The sequence below is a fragment of the Gallus gallus genome, chromosome Z (genome assembly GCF_016699485.2).
Source record: "Gallus gallus isolate bGalGal1 chromosome Z, bGalGal1.mat.broiler.GRCg7b, whole genome shotgun sequence".
Lineage (NCBI taxonomy): Eukaryota > Metazoa > Chordata > Aves > Galliformes > Phasianidae > Gallus > Gallus gallus.
This window is the reverse complement of record NC_052572.1, coordinates 73,159,716-73,179,532: the sequence shown is the minus strand read 5'-3', so window position 1 is coordinate 73,179,532 and position 19,817 is coordinate 73,159,716. Positions and strand designations below refer to the sequence as shown.

General features: G+C 40.2%; 1 protein-coding gene across 11 annotated transcripts in view; it reads right to left on the bottom strand.

Moving 5' to 3' along the window:
* The window catches only part of SEMA6A (semaphorin 6A), a 113,681-nt gene that overhangs the window by 27,325 nt on the left and 66,539 nt on the right, over window positions 1–19,817 (bottom strand). For 5 of the 11 annotated variants that reach the window (XM_424960.7, XM_004949626.5, XM_046905953.1 and 2 more), the window contains exons 8-17: window positions 18,443–18,562; window positions 17,327–17,415; window positions 16,220–16,437; window positions 12,937–13,068; window positions 10,074–10,229; window positions 8,436–8,612; window positions 7,593–7,733; window positions 7,417–7,497; window positions 5,246–5,304; window positions 3,722–3,742 (exon numbers count right to left, since the gene is read on the bottom strand). In XM_424960.7, coding sequence (XP_424960.2) covers window positions 3,722–3,742; window positions 5,246–5,304; window positions 7,417–7,497; window positions 7,593–7,733; window positions 8,436–8,612; window positions 10,074–10,229; window positions 12,937–13,068; window positions 16,220–16,437; window positions 17,327–17,415; window positions 18,443–18,562 — 1,194 coding nt within the window. Of the gene's footprint in view, window positions 1–3,533; window positions 3,585–3,721; window positions 3,743–5,245; window positions 5,305–7,416; window positions 7,498–7,592; window positions 7,734–8,435; window positions 8,613–10,073; window positions 10,230–12,936; window positions 13,069–16,219; window positions 16,438–17,326; window positions 17,416–18,442; window positions 18,563–19,817 lie in introns of all 11 variants that reach the window. The other 6 variants (XM_003643072.6, XM_004949625.5, XM_015280675.4 and 3 more) reach the window with 2 other exon arrangements.

Sequence of the window (19,817 nt, the reverse complement as noted above, 5' to 3'; positions counted from 1 at the left end):
TCACTGAGTCTTGTAAGCAGCTGAACAGTCAGTCCCACTGGGTGAATTCCACCTCTGAACTGAGCGGCACCACAAATGTATTAGGTAGTTAAGTTTCCCTCGTAAACAGAGAAAAGACTGAAGTGGCAGGCAATGTACTCCTGGCCCTTTCACATTCAGTCACTATTAAACCTTTACAGTGTACTGTATAGTTTGCAACACTGAATGGATCTTTTTTTTTTTTTTTTTTTCTTTCCCATCACAACACTTATACCACTCTGACTGTGTAAACTGGTTTTGCTACAGTTTTAGGAGGCTTTTCCTCTATGGCCAGCACCTCTACGGCTAGTACCTCTATGTTAGTTTGGCTAGAGTTTCATATATCTAGTTATCTAAAACCACAATCCTGCCTTTGTTTTAAAACAGTCCATCTGAAAACTGCAGAGACAGTCCTTTTCAAACTTCTTTGTTTAGAGGAAATATGCAAAACTCAAAATAGACACACTTAGAAAAAAAAAATCTGGTTTAGGTTGCTTCCATTGTTTGCAAAAACTCTTCATTTGGAGTGCTGTAACCAAGTGATAGAACCAGAGAAAAAGCACCTAGGGTCTACAGGCATGGATAATGATTCAAAAGAGCTGTGCTTCTGTAACTACAGCTCATTTGGAAGTGCATTTGTAAAATATAAAGAGATTTTTTCAGCTTTAAAACAAAGACAGGGATTCGATACGTATTTGATAGTTGCTCTAATATGCACAAGTCATTAGGATCTCAGAGGTTAAGACGTCCGCACGCTATCCTATTAACAGCTATAGCAACCTAATTAGACAATTAGTAGGAAAGGCTAAATCAATACTACAAAGAGAGAAAGGGATATGGCTAGGGGGTAAGATAAGGGCCCAATTCACTAAGAACTGATGTTTCCAAAGATAATTGAAGCTGCTTACAATTTTATGGAAGAATCTAGGCTAATCTCTTTGTTTAAACATGCGCCTCTTTCACCACTCTTCTCTGACCTTTTGCAGCAGATCTTCAGCCTGCTATCTTCCCCTTGGGTGTCAAAAGGGATATAAACGAACAGTCACCTGAGTGGGCTTTGCGCTTTGTTACTTGTTTACAACTGACCATGGGAGACTGCCCCCAAAAAAGGATCCCACTCGCCAAATTCGGGAGGAGGCTGATGTCAGGAATACAGTGATAAAGGGCTTGATTCTCCTTTCAGTTACACTGCTACAGATAGGCAATAAGCCCACCAAAGCGTGATGATTTATGGTGGTGTAAATCAGCTGAAAGGAGTAATCAAGCTGTAAGACTTTTTTTTGCACCTGGAGCTTCAGATGCCTTTAGATATATTTAACCCAGCAAAAGCACTCTAAGCATTCACTTGATTGGCATCCTGATATATTGCAGTTCTGAGGTTTAATCTGAAATACCATTTAGTTACATCTTTAACAGTAAAATGCACCATTTAGAAAATTCTAGTTTCCTCAAGAAAAAAAAGAAATCACTTAGAGCAGATGTAATACTTAGCAAATATGAGCGGGTTTACCAAGACTGGTTGACTGTCTAGTGCTGGAATTCTTCACACTCCTCATGTGGAAGATCAATAGAAGTGACTAGCACTGTTTGTATTTTGTCCTGATAGGTGAAAAGAAAGACTGACTGCAGAAATAGCAGTATTTCAACTGAACCCACAAAAGGAAGCTGTCTTGCCTAGTGATCATGTATCAGGATCTACCTGTGAAGAGTCAATGAAAAAATCTGTGAAAGACTCCACAAATGGGAACCAACGTTCCTGTTGGGTCATCATTTTTCACTTACATTTGGCAGTGGGATCCTGTTTTAAGAGCTGTATTCATTCGTGCAAGGACAGTAGACCAGACTCCTTTTGTAACCTATGTTTCCTAGGACTGCAGCTTTTTTTCACATTGCCAGTCATTCGAACCATTTTTTTTCCCTGCTTTCCCAGTCAGACTAAAACATCAGCTTTGGTTGAAGTCTGTAGTGATATGGTCGCTGATGGGATACAGGTTTGCATTCTACAGCTGTAACTGTGCAGCCTTCAAAGATAGTAGCAAAAATCCTAAGACACTTCTGGCATATTAGCAATGGGCTCAAGGCCATTTTCTTTTTCTTTAGATTCAGCAGCATGGATTTTATTATTCTACTTATTCTTTAATTACTGCTCTGTGCATTGGTTATATAGCAATTTCAACTGCAAGCTGTATATGCAAACGAAACCATCAGTCTTTCATGCATTATGAAGTCTCAGCTTGCCTTTGATTTTGTATATTTCCCTCATTGGTTTTCATTATCATACTTGCAGATAAGTTTCACTTGCACATTTTTCATTTCCTGATTAAAAACAACATGGGAAAATTTATGTATTTCTTTATTTTAAATGCTGAACAGTACTGATGTACCTCCAGTTATTCACATTCTGCTGCACTACGTTATTATTGGTTCTGTTTGTACCTACATATTTTGCATGCATGTGGAGAAGGGATCAATCTGATGAGCATCTTCACAACTTCAAACTAGCCTACCTCTAATTACGCTCAGCTAAACATACAGTTATTTTGCCTCAGTTCTGATGAACTTTTAGTCTTGCATAGCCTGGAAGCAATTTCACAAGTAAGTTCTTATCCCACATGGAAATTCACCACTGACTTCATTGCGAACAATATCACACATCCTTGTGGGCGCTCATCGTTGTTCAGGTTGCCAATAAGGAGAAGCTATTGCAATATAAATCTAGGTTTGAATTTGAAGTCATCATTTATTCTGCAATAATTCCTCCAGAAGACACTTTGCACTCCAAGTGCCAATATAATCCACTTCCAAACAAAGAACAAAGCGGTGCAAAGCAGTGCAAGTGCAGATTAACAGCTGCCTGGAGGAAAACTGCTACCCTAGGCTGACAGAAATGCTTCTTTTCAGCTTTGATCACCCAATTTGTTGTGTGAATTCCATTTTTTACAGACCAGGCACCATGTGAGTATTGTGATACTGCAAGAATGGGGAACATAAATGATTCACTGCAGAAGTGACCGAAACTTTCGTAACTCAGGGTTTAACCCAATCTCAACTGACATGGGTAATTATTACTTCTTCTTAAGAGAGGTCTTTCTATCACCCAGGGACAGTTCTGATCCTTTCCCAAAGCTATCGTTGACTAGCTGCTGGAGCAGTCATTATGCCAGCCTGGATATCTCATGAGTGGGAGGTAAGCTATCTTGCTTTTCCCAGGGAACAGATAATACGCATCACTGTATCCAAGTCTTCCTTTGTCTGAGTATTCAGATGAAACAAGCTTTTAATCGTGTCTGCTGGAGTGCCAATAAAATAAACCATCTTAAGCAGTTTTGAGAGAGGACTAGAAAAGAGGGAATGCAAATCAAGAGGCACTACTTATTTTCACTTGTGATTAGTGAATTAGGCCCTCAAAGGCAAGACAAAACAAATAAGAAAAGGTTAATGGCTCTTTGACTAGAGGAACTACTAGTTAACACAAGGTTCCAGAGAGACTTTTTAAAAAACACCCATAAACTGACCATACACTGTGTTGTAAGACATTTCATGATCAGGTGAAGCAGTTGAAATGTCTATGAACAAAATAAATTGGGGAAAAAAAAACATTAAATAAGACAAAAAATATAAAAATATTTAAAAGTTAAGTAAAAAGTAATTCCTCCAAAATGGATTTGCTGTCAGCAAATAGTAAAACTACGAACTTTCTTACCATTCAGGGCTACGAAGGAATCTGAAAGACAAATAACAGGAGAAAAATCATTATTTCTCTCTCATTTTTTTCCCTTTTAGTACTTTACTCCTAGCAACCTTTCATGCTTCAGCTGATATCTGGATGTATGTGATTATTATGCCAAGAACCTATGCAAAACAGATATTCAGAAATACCTGAAAGCGATGTCTGACTTTAAAAGCGTTCATGGCTGGACCTATGCAAGTAATACCAAATAGGAAGGCCAACTTTCTCCCTGGCATGCTTTTTTTTTTTTTTTTTTTTTTTGCAAGGTCAAGTCCCATTCCAATGTAAGGCACAATAAATGATGCAGCCAGTATCATGAGTTGATGAGGACAAAACTCACATGATCCAAGACCGCACGAAGTAAGAATACCAGCCAGACTAACATCTACCCCTGTGCAGTGTCAGGTTCAATGTATCATTCAGGGCTAAAGAGCTATTTAAGCAGGGTATTGGTTTTGCTGCTAGCTACACAGGGATCTTTCTCCAGGAGAACAATTTGCCCTTTCTGAGTCACTTCTTCCCCTTTTATGTGCAGCTGATATCCAATGGACTCCACTCCTGTCTAACCTATTTGCCCAAGAAGAGCAGAAATAAGTTGATAGTTGAAAAGAGCTAGGTTGTACCAGCTGGGAAATGACCTGGTTTTGGTGCTATACTGTTTCACAGGGAGGACAAGAAGGATTGTACGTATACCTCCTTCAAAAAACTTAGAGATGATAGTGTAAGTGACCCTATCTTACGGGACAGGCAGAGGGAGGTGTAGCTGAGACAAAGGCACGCAGAGGCTGAAATCCTTGTACACCCACAAGCACAATTATCACAATAATAAGTGAGGCTTGAACAAGGACAGGTTCTTTGTTCTGTACTTTTAAGTATTTCAGTGCAAAACGTAAATGTTTAAGCTTCCAGATCATGCTGTCAATATGTAAGGTTTATCATTAACATTTCTTAGGCAGGAACACTGGTGCTTGACTCTTAACATTGCCACATTTTCCAGCTTGTGTGTAAAATTCACTAATAATCACAAACACAGCAACTCCCACTTACTGATTCAGAACAAAAGCTGAAGATATATTTCATTGTCTCCCTGATCTTCATAGGATTGTAATTCAAGTCACAGTCTACACCAAGAAACCAAGCTCCTTCTTCACATCTACATAAACAACCCAATGACCATGACTTATAAAGACAGTGAGCAACCAACTCATTATTTCATTGTTGTGATCAATATCCTCTAGAATGGAAATCTTCTCATTATACAAAATCCAGTGTTTGAATAAATCACACCAACTGGGCTATTTAAAAGCAACTAAACAACAGTTTCATTTCTGTCATCTTTAACTTCATCTGCATCATCATCTTTAACTTCAGTTGCAATCCCTATTGTGGCTTATATTGCTGTAAAAGAGTGTCTGATGTCTAACAGGTAACAACAATTTTATGGCAGTCAGAAAGATGCTGTTACACATGGTAAAAGAAGGCAAAAGCTTTGCTTACTTTGGCAGTCACCCAGGCCATCTGTATTGCCATGTTCTATGTCCTGGTCAAATGCCAGCCTAAATAATAGAAAGAAAAATCACAGCATGAGTAACAACTATCACAGGGCACTACCTGTGCAGTAAAAAATTATTGCATCTGCAACTGAAATAAAGACACATCATGAAACTGGACATTTCTTTGAAACTTTCCTAAAGTGTCTAAAAAAACCAGAAATACAGGCCTTCAAATTATTTGCCATCAGAAAGTGATTCCTTGTCGTCTTCTTTGAAAATGCACTGTGTATCCTGTTGTCAAGGGAGGCAAACATTCATATCTTTTTAAATTGCTAACTATAAAAAAAAAAAAATGACATTGTCAGGAGCAATTATGATCCTACCTTGACTTGTCCATGCAGCAGTCAAAGTGCACCAATACTTTGACATAAGAAGGAAGCTAACCTATGGGCTAAGGCACTGTGCTGGGGCAACACAATCTGCATTTTCAAAATTATTTAAGTATTGCACTGGAAAAGGTTGCAGGTCATAAGGTCCAGATCACAAAGTGAATTACAATGAATCTACGGGCCTTGATTGATAAATATGTACAGGCTTTCCTAGCTGGCATGCCCAACTTAGGCTTTTAACCCGTGCCAGAAATTTTGTGAAGCTGCTTTTCCAAGTTCCCAATACGGTAAAAGAGGAGTGACAAGAGCTTTGGAAAACCTCCAGAACAAGCTTTTGTCTACATTAGTTAGGATCCTGCTGTTGAAGTATAATTATCCTTGCACACACCTAATTCCCAGAGCGGTGTTCTTAAAACTCCTGCTCAACTGTCACCAACTCCAGGAAGGCACCTGTTATCCTGCTGGATAATTTAGAAGTTCATCAGACACCTGAAAGTTGATCTGCATCTTCTTCCTAAGTGCTGTGCATCGGGTAGAGAGTCACCTGCCTTGCTCACCTGCAGACTGCACCACTACAAGCTACAGTGTGTCTGTCTCATAGAATCACAGAGTTGCAGGGGCTGGAAAGGACCTCAGAAGATCATTTAGTCCAATCCCATGCTAAAGCAGGATCCCTAGAGTAGCTTGCAGAGAAAAGTGTCCCAGTGGGTTTTTGAATACCTCCAGAGAAGGAGACTCCATAACCTCTCCGGACAGCCTGTTCCAGTGCTCTGTCACCCTCAAAGTAAAGAATTTCTTTCTCATGGTCAGATGACACTTCTCATAAGCAGAAGAGCCACTTTTGATGGTAAGGTGTGTAAGTCCTCTAAAACTTGTCATAGCCAAGTGCAAAAACTCTCAAGTACTTCAAGAACACTGAGAAACCCTTATATGCACACAAGTGCACTTTAATGTTATTCTACAAAACAACCAGTTCCCATTTCTGTGATAAAGCATATTCAGACAGATAAAGCTATAACATCCACAATGGACAAAACAATTGGAATTTAAACAGCTAATTAAGACCATGGAATAAACGAAGGAATGATAACTCATCCAGTACAGAAGAAGGTTTAAGCTGTATTGGCTGTGAGGCTACTGCGGTTGTGTGATGTTTGTACTACACTTGAGGTAAAGCTGTACCCTCAGAGTGTCACATGTAGCCAAGGAATACGATGTTTTAAACAGATCTGCTCTCTAAAAGGAGACTTAGATAATCATATTTTCATATGTTTCATATGCTTCTATTATTATGAAGTAAATAAATTCTACTGTTAAGCAAGGGGAAATCCAGCCCTTCGCTGAATCTACTTTAAGCTCTTTCTGTGCCCTGTGATTCCTCTTAGTAATGCACAGTAAATTAGAAGGACTGGTTTTGTTTCCAATGGACAAATTGCTACAGTAATCTAATTTGGATTCTATTGCCTCTTTAATCAGCTGTGATGGCTCCAGTGTGGGCTGGTCCAGACACAGCCATCCAGTTCCCCCTTTTCAACAACACGTGGGCTTTAGTACAGCTCTTTCATTTTCTTCTTCCTCTTCTTTCAGCAGTTACCAGTTCAGCTGAGAGTTCACACCAAAAAAAGAAAAATAATTGTGAGAAATTTCAGAGAATGCAAATCGGGCAGGAACAAACACTTCACACATTTTTCTTCCCTGAGAGCCCCACGTTTCAAACAGCTCAGTCCAAGTCTCCCTGGCGCCACTGCCACTGCCTCATACTTGTCCAGCAGGAGTCATTACTCACTTAGCACCAAGGACCAGCTGCGTGCACGCCCCGCTCTCCTTCACCCAGCCGCAGTAGGGGTCTCTGGATGCTATGCAGGCCCTTGAGAAAAAAGAGCAGAAGAAGCATTTTGGAATGCTCTCATGCCCGGCACACAGGCTTCTGACAAGAGAGCAAGTGCTGGCCAAAGTACTTACTTTTTGCATTTACCATGACGCTCACACCGCCCCAAGGGAACCTTGATGACACAGGTAGAGAAGGCAACATAAAGGGCACTGCTGGGTTTGTCAAGCTGCATAGCCACAATACGCTTGTCTTCCATGCCATCGTAACTGCACCTGATTTGACAACATGAGAAATAGTTACAAAAGAGTTCTGCTGTGAAACCAGATGTAAAACCAGTGGCTCTTCAACCTGAAAAGGAAACAAAGACCACCAGAAACAAAACCTGAACCAGACGAGGTGAAAGAATGCGCAGTAGCCACTAAAAACACCATTAAAAAGACATACAACTAAGTAATAAAAGTGCATGGTTCAAGGGAAGGAGAGGTGGAGAGAGACTGCAAACCAGACATGCTTTCTGAAAGCCCTTCAGTTTTTATGTTTATTCTTCTCCAGCACTCAAAGCAGTTGAAATTTCTGCATGCTTATGGCACACTTCAGTATCCCTTCAGGCATATTCAAGTAAGGCTACAGCACCAGAAATTTCCCTTGGAGATTATCTTGCTGGTTGATGAGTTATTTGGAGAGTAATCACGCTTTTTATAGGATTAGAAAATTAATCTTCCTCTGCAGAATTTCTTTTAAATTATCTGTCAACTGCTGCATAGGATGGGCTATTGTCTATAGATACTGGGTGAAAAATATTTTATTTCATTGTAGAGGCTGATAACCAGACATCCCTCCAAACAATTTAAAACTACTCAAAAAAGAAACTTGGCTTCTCTAACTACTTCCCTTTTCATGGGACAACTTGCTCTCCGGGAAATCAGAAGTGTCAAAAGTCACCCGTACATGAGTAAAAAGAATCAGATACACACTTTTCAGGATTGTAGATGTTCATCTCCTCCAGGAAAAGGCTGTCATTTAGGAAACCACTGTTTCCTGTCCGTGCCAAGAACTTCAGGATGATTCCCTTCTCTGATCCCAAGAAAACCACAGTGTAGTTCTTATACGGCCCAGCAGCAGAGTCAACAGTGATTTTGGTCAGGCGGTATCTGGAATAACAATACAGCATCTTGCATCATGCGGATTAGACTGCTGTTTATTTTATCACTTTTTCCACTTAAAATATCTGTGTGGTAGCCTCTGGGAGATCATATAACATATTTAAGCACTTTTTCTATCTGAATAACCCCATAAGTCAACACAGACTGCACCAGTTTGGCTGCCCAAATGGTAGGGAATTTCCGTGAGCTTGTGTGCATGTCCAGATGTCAGTTAGCAAACATGTCTCTAGCAGCAAACCTCAAGCAGAAGGCTGGAGAGCTGCTGAGAGGTTGAGGCAATTTAGGAATTATCCTTCCAAACAAAGGCAAAGTACTAGCTTGATGACTTCTACAGGCAGGGAAAGAAAATCGGCATTGTGATTTTTGTTTTATTTCAAACTCAACCACATTAAGAGGAGGAATAATTATAATAGATCTGCATTCAACTTTTTGTCAGGAAAAGTTGTGTTAGTGCAATGCTGAGAAGCTAAATTTCATTTTCTTTGACTAAAAATAATCACATAGCAACCGCTAACCGATTGTACTGCCAAAATGGTATCAAACTGTGAGATCACAGAATTTTCTGAGTGTGAGTGCTGATGACTTGATACTATTGGTTACCTGGTACTGGAGGTCAAAAGAAAGCACTGCGCAGAGCATATGTTGCTCTAATCTTTGGCCAGACACACATAACTAAAGTGCAACATGGCAATATTGCATGGCAATGCAGCTGGGTAATACTGCATCAGGACTTTGTGAACTCCACTTCACTACTGAAGTCTTGATACATAATTCCACTCTCATACAGAGGAAGAGAGGAAAATAGGGCAAAATTTTTCAAATTATTCCATTTACAACTGAAGGGTAGATAAGTAGTTTAGTGATCACAGCATGACATGAGAGTGGGAACATATTTACAGAGGGAGAGTATGGAGTATTTGAGGCTTGCTGATTTATGAGTCTTTGTTCAAATCTCCTCTTTATTATTTTTCTCTTGTAATAGAAAGGATACAGATTATGTGGTTAGTTTTCACTGCACACTTCTCTAAACAGTAATACATACCAGCATATATCAGAACAGACATCTTCATATCCTGTGAACATATCCTGGCAGGCGTGTTTGTATCCTGTATACGTATCCTTGGGCTATCTGTTGATCCTTGCCCAAAGTTTTCTACAGAGCTGTCTCAAACACTGACCCATAAGCCAAGAGGCAGGTCAACCTTCCCTGCACTGCATTTCCTCCACAATCCAGTTTCAGCACAGCATAGTTGGAAAGGATTAAGTTTTTTTCCTATCTTGGAAGTTGCTCAGGGAATTCTACAGCATCTGCTCAGCACTACCATCTTTCCTACCTGGAGTCATGCCCAGCATACCACGGATGTCTACAGAATTTGAGAGTATTGTAAACAAGATCATTAGCACAACCTGACAGCCACAACGAGGAAGAGTCTATTTGGCGGTACTTACCTGACCATCGTTCTCAGGAACCAGGGTCGATTGACAATGGAAGGTACAGCCTCATCCATCAGTGGGTGTGTTTTGATGAAGTTCAGAGTATCATCTGGGAACTCACTAGAGGTTGCGTATTTTTCTAATGATGTAGAGCCAGCACAACAACCAGGCCTAAATAAAATGAGAAAGTAAAGCGAGAACGTTTACTTGATACATGTGTACATCTCCTTTCTGTAACAGCTGACATGACACCCTCAGTGAAATCTGGAGTGTATTGCAAGAGTTTAAATGAAGGATTGAGAAGTACGTTGGGCTTGTTCAGACCCTCAGGAAAACCCCAAACCCTGCTCTAACTGCCACTCAAAGGTACTTCCATCTTGCCACCTAAAAGCACAAACACATTTCTTTAACAGGAGTTTGAAACACATGGCTTTTAGTTCATCCACTCACATGGAGCCTGGCTACTGTATGTTTGTATTTGACTTGATGCTGTTCACTGGCATAGATGTTCTCTGATCTGTACCTTGCCTACCTGACTGTTCTTCCCTAAAATAAAATTAGTTTTTAGTATACAGAGGGAAATTGCTTTTATAAAATGGGTGGGAGGATGTTGCTTTCAGTACTATCTGGTAGAAGGAGGACTTGAAGAAAACCCAGCAAGCACCCATGTAAGCATTGGTTTTATCCTTTAAGTCAGTCTGGACAAGAGAACTTAAGTGTTATAGCACATAAAGGACCTCCACTTAGACATTACTGAATCATTTTGGACAATTTAAATGCAAATCTACTCACTGTATTCCTAAAATCTGCCCTCCTCTTCAAGCTAACTTAACCTTCCTGCCTCAACAGGTAATCACTACCCTGGAAGCAGCATAAGTCTTTGCCTATTATTAAGATTTTGTGGATTATTTTCTCCAGCATTTCATTTGATCTGATTTCCTGGGCTACTATGAATCCCCTGCCTTTGAACGACTGTGAGATGAAAAGACAAAAGATGGTTCATCCATGTATAAACATTCTGCAGAGTTCAGTCTTCATCTGATCTAAAGTGGGTAGAGCCACTGACATCAATGGAGTAATGCTACCTTGAACGTATCTGCCACTCATTTAGATAAATGTTCAAACCTTAGGTAACTGAATGTTATGTGTGTAGGAAGGGACTAATTGCGTCAGTGCCTTTAGTCCTGCACTGCTCTGAGTGCTCGCCAGGTCCAAAATATTCTGATTGTTTTGTAACGACATATAGAATTAGCAATAGGGGATAAATCAAGGCCATCACTAGGTCCTTGCAAAGGCACTGATTCAATGGGTGAAATTCCCTAGGGAGCAGACCATACTTTCTGGCACCACAGTACCTAGGCTTTCTCTATATCTAATCTAGAGGCTTATTTCTTCCTAAATCCTAATCACATGATTGGATTAGCCCTATTTTAATCTCAAGAGTGGCTCAGTTGAGTAAACATAAAATTGAGTAAACCCTCCTCTTCATCTCAGCAAAAAAGGGAAGCAAGGCCCCTGAAATTTTCCAGTATGTCTCTAAGAGATATTAGGATCAACAAGAGCACTAATGTTTCTGCACCATCCTGAGATATCCAAACAGAAATGATCCTATTTCAAAGTCATCTTTTGCCTCTCCTATGAATTTCAACATGAGCTACAAGTAATGATTATTTTATTTAGCAGACCGATGGCCAAGTACTGTATTAAACATTTCACTGATTCAGTTCACATTATCTCCTACTGACTTAGAAGAAGCAGTACTATCCCATCTTCAGCTGTTAGCATGCCACTGGACTGTTTCACAGACTTAGAGTGCAAGTTTCTCTTCTCCCCTTCCACTGACAAGAAGGAACATTATTCTTTGTCCTTGTCCTTCTTCCCTGCCAATATTCTATGCAGGACTACCATTTTCAAATAAACGACCTTAGAACTCTCATGCCATCTTACTCTACCAAAGCTGCTCATCAAGTCAGTGAGTTGTTGAAACACTGCAAAAAGGAGAAGAAAATCCAGGACCAAGGGAGGCAGGTGCCTTTCTAGGGCTCAGACTGAAAATAGACACAGAACTGATGAGATTTTTCAGGCACTTCCAGGTTCTTCTTCTGACTGACAGCCTCAGAATAAACACAGCACAGGGACAGTATACTTGGCAAATCTCTAGAACATGATGGGCCAAATCTGGACTTACATAGAAGCCTAGCTGCCACCACAAAGCTTCAGATTTTTTTTAAAGTTATGAAAGATAACACAGATGATACAAAACATATATTAAAGTGGTAGCACAAGACTAAAATAAGTGAATTTTGTCTATTTATGTTTACATCATATTCTCAGAGCCACTGGTGAAAATGGGTTAACAAAGAGCTGTCAATAATAACTAACAAAATGGATGCATGTAGGAAATATGAAGGGAGTATAAAAGGGGATCTACATGCAAACAGGAGAGAAGTGAAGTGGGAAAAACAACTCAGAAGGAATGAGATAAAACAAGTCTCCATTCTGATGGAATGCTGCTCCTCCTACTCCTGTCCTCCCAACCCAGATACATCTTCCGTGGCAAGTAAATTGTATGCTAGCCCAGAATTAGAGCAGGCTTTGCTATGAGATACACTCATTACTGAACCAATATGCAACAGGTAACTTGTACCACTATTCAACTGGCTTTTATTTTGACCAAGTGGATCCAAATCTGGCTTGCTTTATATTACACAAATCTGGTTTAGGTGGGAAAATTCTCACTTCTGCATGAATGCAATTCAACTGATATTTCACTACTACAGTATATATCTTCATTCATATCTGTACCTTAAAAAGCTGTTCAGATTGTCAAAGACTCTGCATGCAGCAGCAGAACAATACCATTACACATAAAGCATACCTGGGTTTGGGCACTCTTTCATCAGGAACCGGTGTCCATGTGGAGTCTGGAGACTTTTGTTCTTTGAATCTCCCAGTGAATACACTGGCAATGTCAAGCATGTCATAGGCACAGACTGCAGAGCCAGGGATGCTGCAAAGTGATATTTCCCAGAAATTGTTACTCACTCTGCAGTTATGCATAAAATCTTGAGTGAAAAACACACTGTATAGAAGTCTTCCTGTCACAGGCTACTCAATTCTGAACTCTGTAACCTCTGAGTATTGACAGGAAAATCCAGCTCCATGGAAAAGACTGAAATGTACCAATCAGCAGGCAGCTCCTGCCAGCACAATTTGTTTCAAAGCCTCCATAGAGAAAATTAATTGCAATAATCTTGAAAAGGGAACAGAATCTGGAAAACTCTCTGTATGACTGGTAATGCATGAGGAGTAGCAGCTACTCACATTTAGAGCCCATTATTTGGAAATTTAAGATCTTGTAAGTCACAACATTTTCTCAGTATGAATTCTCACAGTCCCTGTCATGCCTCAAAAATACACTGTAGATGGATCATAAGTTGGAGCTGATCAAACTGGAAGCGTACTGCACCGTGCCATTTCCATTTGCACATTATTACTCCATCCTCTTACAGCCTCATCTCCATCAGGTTCTCCCAGTGGAAAGGAGTTAACTATGCTCAGCAATTTGCTTAACTCAATCACTCAGTGAGGTGTAAAGAGCTTGTGGAAGCAAAATACAATTGTATTTTTAGATGATAAAGTTGTAAATTTGCAAGCAACTGCATGGTAGCATTGTCTAAACATAATTACAACCTTACCTACTTTCTGAAAAGCTTAGGATTTTCCCATGGTCACTCACTTGGAAGCATGAATTATTCATTTATCCACCTTTCACTTTTTACACATTAACTACTGTATTCATGTCTGATTTCTCTGCTTGATTTTATCAGATAAATAGCACGAACCTAACGAGCTAAAGGCTTTCAATCCTGCTTTTAGCTGGTAGGCTATTACATACCAAAGAGAAAATGTAGGAAATGTAATACTGTTTTCAGAGAATAAAATTAAACTTATAAGGGTGCATGAATTGATAAGAAAATAATTGTTTGAATGTTGCAAGATTCTGAAATGCTCATTACTGAAGGAAACAAGAAGGAGGGAGACAGTAATAGTCTAACTTTGATCTCCACAGGCTGGGTTTTTATATGGAAGGAAACTTACTTCAAAGCTTTACATTAATGTGATACTACACAGCGATAGTTATAAGGAGAGGCAGCCACATGTATTTTGATGTTAGGGTCAGTCGGGGGTGTACTTGGCTGCAAACAGGACCACATCCGAAGGCACAGCAACTCCCACTTCAGATAGATCTTGCATATTGCTGAATTAAGCAACCCTAATATCTCCACGCTTACTATTTAGATGTGCAGGGAACTGTCTTCAACACGTTTCCAAAGTGATGGAGGGATCACTCCTGATAAGGCTGCAAAATCCTTTTTTATGGGGGATGGCAATTAGCAAGTCCACAGTGCCATAAAGCAATGTGGATGGAGGACTGTGGGTCACAGCCAAGCAATTTCTCATGCACTAACTACAAGCCATCACCAACTCCCACCATCTGATATCAGATTGAACTGTGGAATGTTTTCCAGATCACTCTAGGCGGATGTTCTTGTTCCAGAGATGAAAGGCACGTGCTGAAGCTTTTCCTCAGAGAAGGAGGAATAAGAGAGGGGTGCCCATGTCAGCGGTAGGTCTGTTTATGAGATGTCCCCAAAGCTATGTGCCTTCCTGTCATCTCCAATGCCTGGCAAAAAATGGTGCCCAAAAATAGGATCTTGATTTTAGAACCAAGTACTTAGATTTTAAAATGCAGAGTTAAAAGTAAAGGATTATTCATGACACACCACAGGAAATACTAGCAGAGTAGAAAGACATCTCAATATATAGATAATCTCAAGATACAGTATATTTGCTGACGACGATTCTCCTTTTGCTTGCTTTCATTAGGACATTTTGCATAAGAAGAGATCATCTTAATTTAAAAATTTATTTCCTGGTGACTTCTCTATTGAAGTTCCTACTGTTTTGAAGTTAAAAGAAGTGATTAAACAATAGAGGGCTGGGCTTACTCTCATTTGAATTCAGCTCTGTGCATGATCTTACTAAGGCCAGGCTCTGACAAAAGGTGGCAAGTGTGCTGTAAAACCAGATGAATTTCAGCAATAAAATTCCCCTTTCAGCTCAAGCATTACCCTGTGAATCAGCAATATATCTTTTAATTAGACTATGAATGCTTTTCTAACTTCTCCATGATACCTTGATAATTAAGATAGTTACTATTATAATAACTTCTGGAGAAACATGTATAATGTATAACGGCAATAAATTCCTAACTTGTGAACCGGTGCATTTGGAAACCACATGTACAATGAAACACAGGTGCCTGAGGAATTACTCTTCTTAGTGGTACCTCTTTGCTGTGTTACAGCTCTGCTTAAGCAAGACTGGGACTCCTGAGTGTCAACTCTGAAGCATGAAGACACGCTGATGTGGTCAGGAAAAGGAAGAGTATTTTTGTTTAGCAGAGCTCCTCCTTTCCCTCTTGCTCACAAAAAACAAAAACAAAAACAAAACAAAAAAAAAAACCATCATGGGTGCAGCTCCAGGGAGGTAAAAACTAATAAGACTGACTGGCTAAGTGTGAGGAGTTCAAAACATCCCTCTATGAAAATAAAATGGGCAAAGCAGGAACTGATAGACTGTGAAGCTCTATTCAGCCTCTCTGCTCCTCTTGTTGTGATCTGGAGAACTTCCTCTGCAGCCTGCAACAAGGCTGAGGTCCATGGCTTTCCCAGGGGAGAGTACAAGAGTCAGTACAGATCCATGAAACAGAGGGAAAGAGGATGGGACAGACAAATGGGACAGGCTCAGTCCTTTCTCCGCGAGAGAGAAAAACTGTATTTTCTCTTTGTAACAACATTCTGAGAGTTATACTCCGCAAAACTTCTTGGCGGCTGGTCTGAATTATTCTCACGTAAAGAAAATGTCCAAGGAACATGTCCAGATAGTAAATGTTTGAAAGCTGTTCTAAATTATCAGATATAAAATGTAGTAAGCAATGCCAGGGTATCTTAAAATGAAACACAAACTATTGGTAAGTGCATGGTACATAATAATTACATTGCACGAGCAATCACTTCTTGTATCTTTATAGAGTAAGAAGAAACTGCAATGAAAAGCAAAACGTAAAGGAAACAAAAGATTATTGCGCCTATTACCTGTTATATGGAGTGGAGAAGGTTGCTAAAACAACATCCCGGCCATTGAAATGGATAACATCTGTAACTGCCTGCAGTATGTTGAAGTAGAAGTGTGAATCGCCAGGAACTGAGCAGTTCAAACGAGCCTTGAGGAAGGAAGTCCACTGTTTTTCCAGCACTCTCTGAGATCCTCCCATATCATTTTTGCAAACCTGAGCCACCCTCGGGAAAACTACCTGGAAGGAGTATGGCAAGAATATTAGAGAAAATGAAATGTTTAACTCAAAGACTATAGGAATTCTGCATTTAAAACATTTGAAACGACACAGCAAGGTGCTTAATTTAATCCCATGTTTCCATAATCTGTGACAATAAGAAACTGAGAAAAATTCAGCTTTGGAACAGCGTGTTATAGATGATAAGGCTGTGGCATTTAATACACAGCCATAAATCCTTCAAGAGATCTGTTCTCAACCCAAATAAAACTCATTTCCATACAGACTGCTTAGCTTTCTATTTCCCCAAACAATAGCACATTTTATATTCAGTCTCTGCAACCCACACTGCCTGCTCTGACTCTTGTATTTTCAGCACTTAAAAACTATGCAAATTTTGCTGGGCTTTTATTCCTGCCCTCCACCTTTCTGACCTTGGTCAGTTTCTCTGACTGCTTAGTCAGAAAAACTATTGTGAAATTCACAAAAATGCAGTAAATGTTTAATTATTCTTTCAAGAATGGCAGAGCACAAAATTTCTCCCCTTGATTACTGAAATTCAGATTTCTTAAAGACAAATAATGCCTTGCTTTAGAAGCCATTTTAAAGGACCGTCTAGCACGCTGAATGTACTACATTTGCCTTGTGCTTTTTATGATTGGGAAAAGAGATTCCAGCGTAAGTCACCACTGTGAGAAACCACCCCGTTTCCCTTCAAGACAGTGGAACATTTCCCTCCAGCCCACCTTTTGGCTTGAGTGATACGAAGCTTCTCAAAATGATGACCTTGTCATCGTGATTTATGGTTTTCATTTCAAGGTCATTCCTAATTGCACCGGTCCAAGAATAGCATATGTTTTTCTCCTCCTGAATGTCACTAAGTCATCTGAGGCAATGTTTTTGCCCTTACCTTTCCCATGCTGTTGTACTCCACTGCTATTTCCCGGAAGAAGAAGTAAATATAATTGCCGTAGTCCACTGCCTGGACAAAGTATGGTTCTAGGAAAAAGACAAGACATTCCATGTGCAGCATATAGCATGCAAGCACTGTGTGTGCAGAAAGAAGCATTCACACTAAGTGCTAAAAATTTAAACCCCGCGTGAGGCAAGCCTGCCTAGTTTGCAGAACTGAGAGGAGCCCCTTCCTGGGACGCAGCACCACTGGAGGCCAGCCTGCAGAAAAACTCTGCAAGGCTGTGGAGTGTTTGCTACTGCATATCTGCACAGCATGGCGGACAAAGAAAGGCAAAGAGGCAGTGTGTAGTGCAAGCCTGGGGCTTCAAACACAGCTCTTTATGGCCTGCAGGCTGTACGCAGAGGGAATAACAAGCCATGTTAGTGTTTCTGCTCATACATATCTGCAGCAACAAGCAAAGTAGGACTGCTAATGTCAACACCTGGCAAAATATTTCTGCATGCAGAAAAAGCCTTCAAACTATGGCTTTACTCACTGTTAAAATCACTCCAAATGTTAACTATTCATAATGCCTACGTGAAGCTAAACAGCACCATTCTTAACAATGAGGGCATTTAGAGCACACATTGCCTAATTCAATGGCAGCTGCACTGTACCTAGGGCCTATAAAAGGAAGGCTTTGTGCAATACTCCTATGATTTTATTTTTCAATGACGAATCTTAATGTTGCAGGACAAGTTCTCCATCCTTCACGAAGCCCAGACTGGTACCTAATATGCTGCCAGGGAAGGGAGTGCTTCAGACACAGACTGAGCACACAAAGTACACTTAGCCCTGAAAATTCCAGCCTTCACATCCAACAGCTGTAAATTGATGACTTTAGCTTGGAAAGCTCTACGGAATATATTCAGGTCTACTACGCTCTCATTTTATGTCAAGTCTGGTAGCTTGGGGTAGGGAGAAGAGGAAAAACAGATAAACAGATCAGTGTAAGAGATGCTATTTAGCTCCTCTTTTGCTAGAAACCATCGCTGACATGAAATGACAGAGGGCTGTCAGGAATCCAGGACTGTCATCAGAGATGCGGCTTTTCCTTGTTTGTTTATCTACCTTTCAACCACTTTGAGTCATGTTTCACTGTCCGCAGAGTTGGGCTTTCTCCAAGGCTCCGGTATATGACTGCATCTATCGCAAGGAAGTCGGTCACTGTGGCAGAATACAGCTTTCCCTCTGGGGAGGAAGGAAAGAAGAAACAGGGTGGGGAGTGACAGGAATAGTATAATTACTTTTGCTCACTAATCAAATGAGAATCTTCTTTAAGAACATGGACGTGAAAGAATCCAAATAGGTAAATGGGATTGAACATAAATTTTTAAACGGAGGTATGCAGAGGGAGAGGAAACCTCATGAAGCACTTCTTCACCTGCTTAGCTAAGTCACACTAATCTGCCCTACCCAATTTATCCGCAAATGTCGCTAGCTCAATGCTCATAAATTCCGCCTATGCATGTGAGCAAAATAAATATGGAGCAGTCTCAACAGAAATTAGCTTTAACCAGGAGAGAAAAGCAGACAGGTCTTGGGGACTGCCAGCTAACTGGCACTTATTCAATTTTTTCTCTCTGTGAGTACTTCTGGGCCAAAGATCACTAGTTAAAAATTCAGTGGTGTGCAGGGAGCCAAGGCAAAGCAGGGATGCGATGAGATGAAGGAGGTCTGCCTATCCACATTTCTCTTCTAAAATGGTGGGCTAGGTCATTTCAGCATGATTTATCCATTTCTCTCTCTTAAAGAATGCTGGAGGACTAATGATAAGAAAGGGACTACAGATTGGCACCCCAAGGACAACCAAAAGATGCAAAACTATCTGAAGGTAAATGCATGAGCTCTGTCTGCAGTTTAAATTGATACTGCTGGTCAGAACTGTTCACAGGTCACGATAACTTGGGACTGATTTCCCTTACAAGGCAGACCTTGGAACCATGGCGGCTGGTAGGAGCATGAGTGCTGTGGCGTAAGACCAGCAGCTTGAATCTCTGTTGTGTCTAAAAAATATCAGAACAGCATGCATCTAAGATAACAGGTTATCTGGGGCCTTGATGGTGCTTACTGCATGCGCAGAGAGCCCCTTGTGATAAGAAGTTCTTCTCACTGCACCTTCAGACAATGTTTAATTTCAGCATGGGATTTAAAAATAATGATTGGTTTTTGCTAGCAGGACTTTTCTCCTTGTTCTGAACCCTGCAATTCCAATCATCATTTAATAACAGGGTTTTTTTCTTAGCAAAACTTGGAAAAAAAGAAAAAAAGGAAATAAAAGCAGATACTAAAAACAATTTAAAATAGTATAAAAAGCTGAATTGTTTAGCTGTGGATGTCTGAACTCATGTTAATACAATCACACATTTATTTTCTTTTCCTGCCAAGTTGCAGGAGACCATGTGACTAATTACAATTCACACATATCAGCTAAAATAGCTACAAG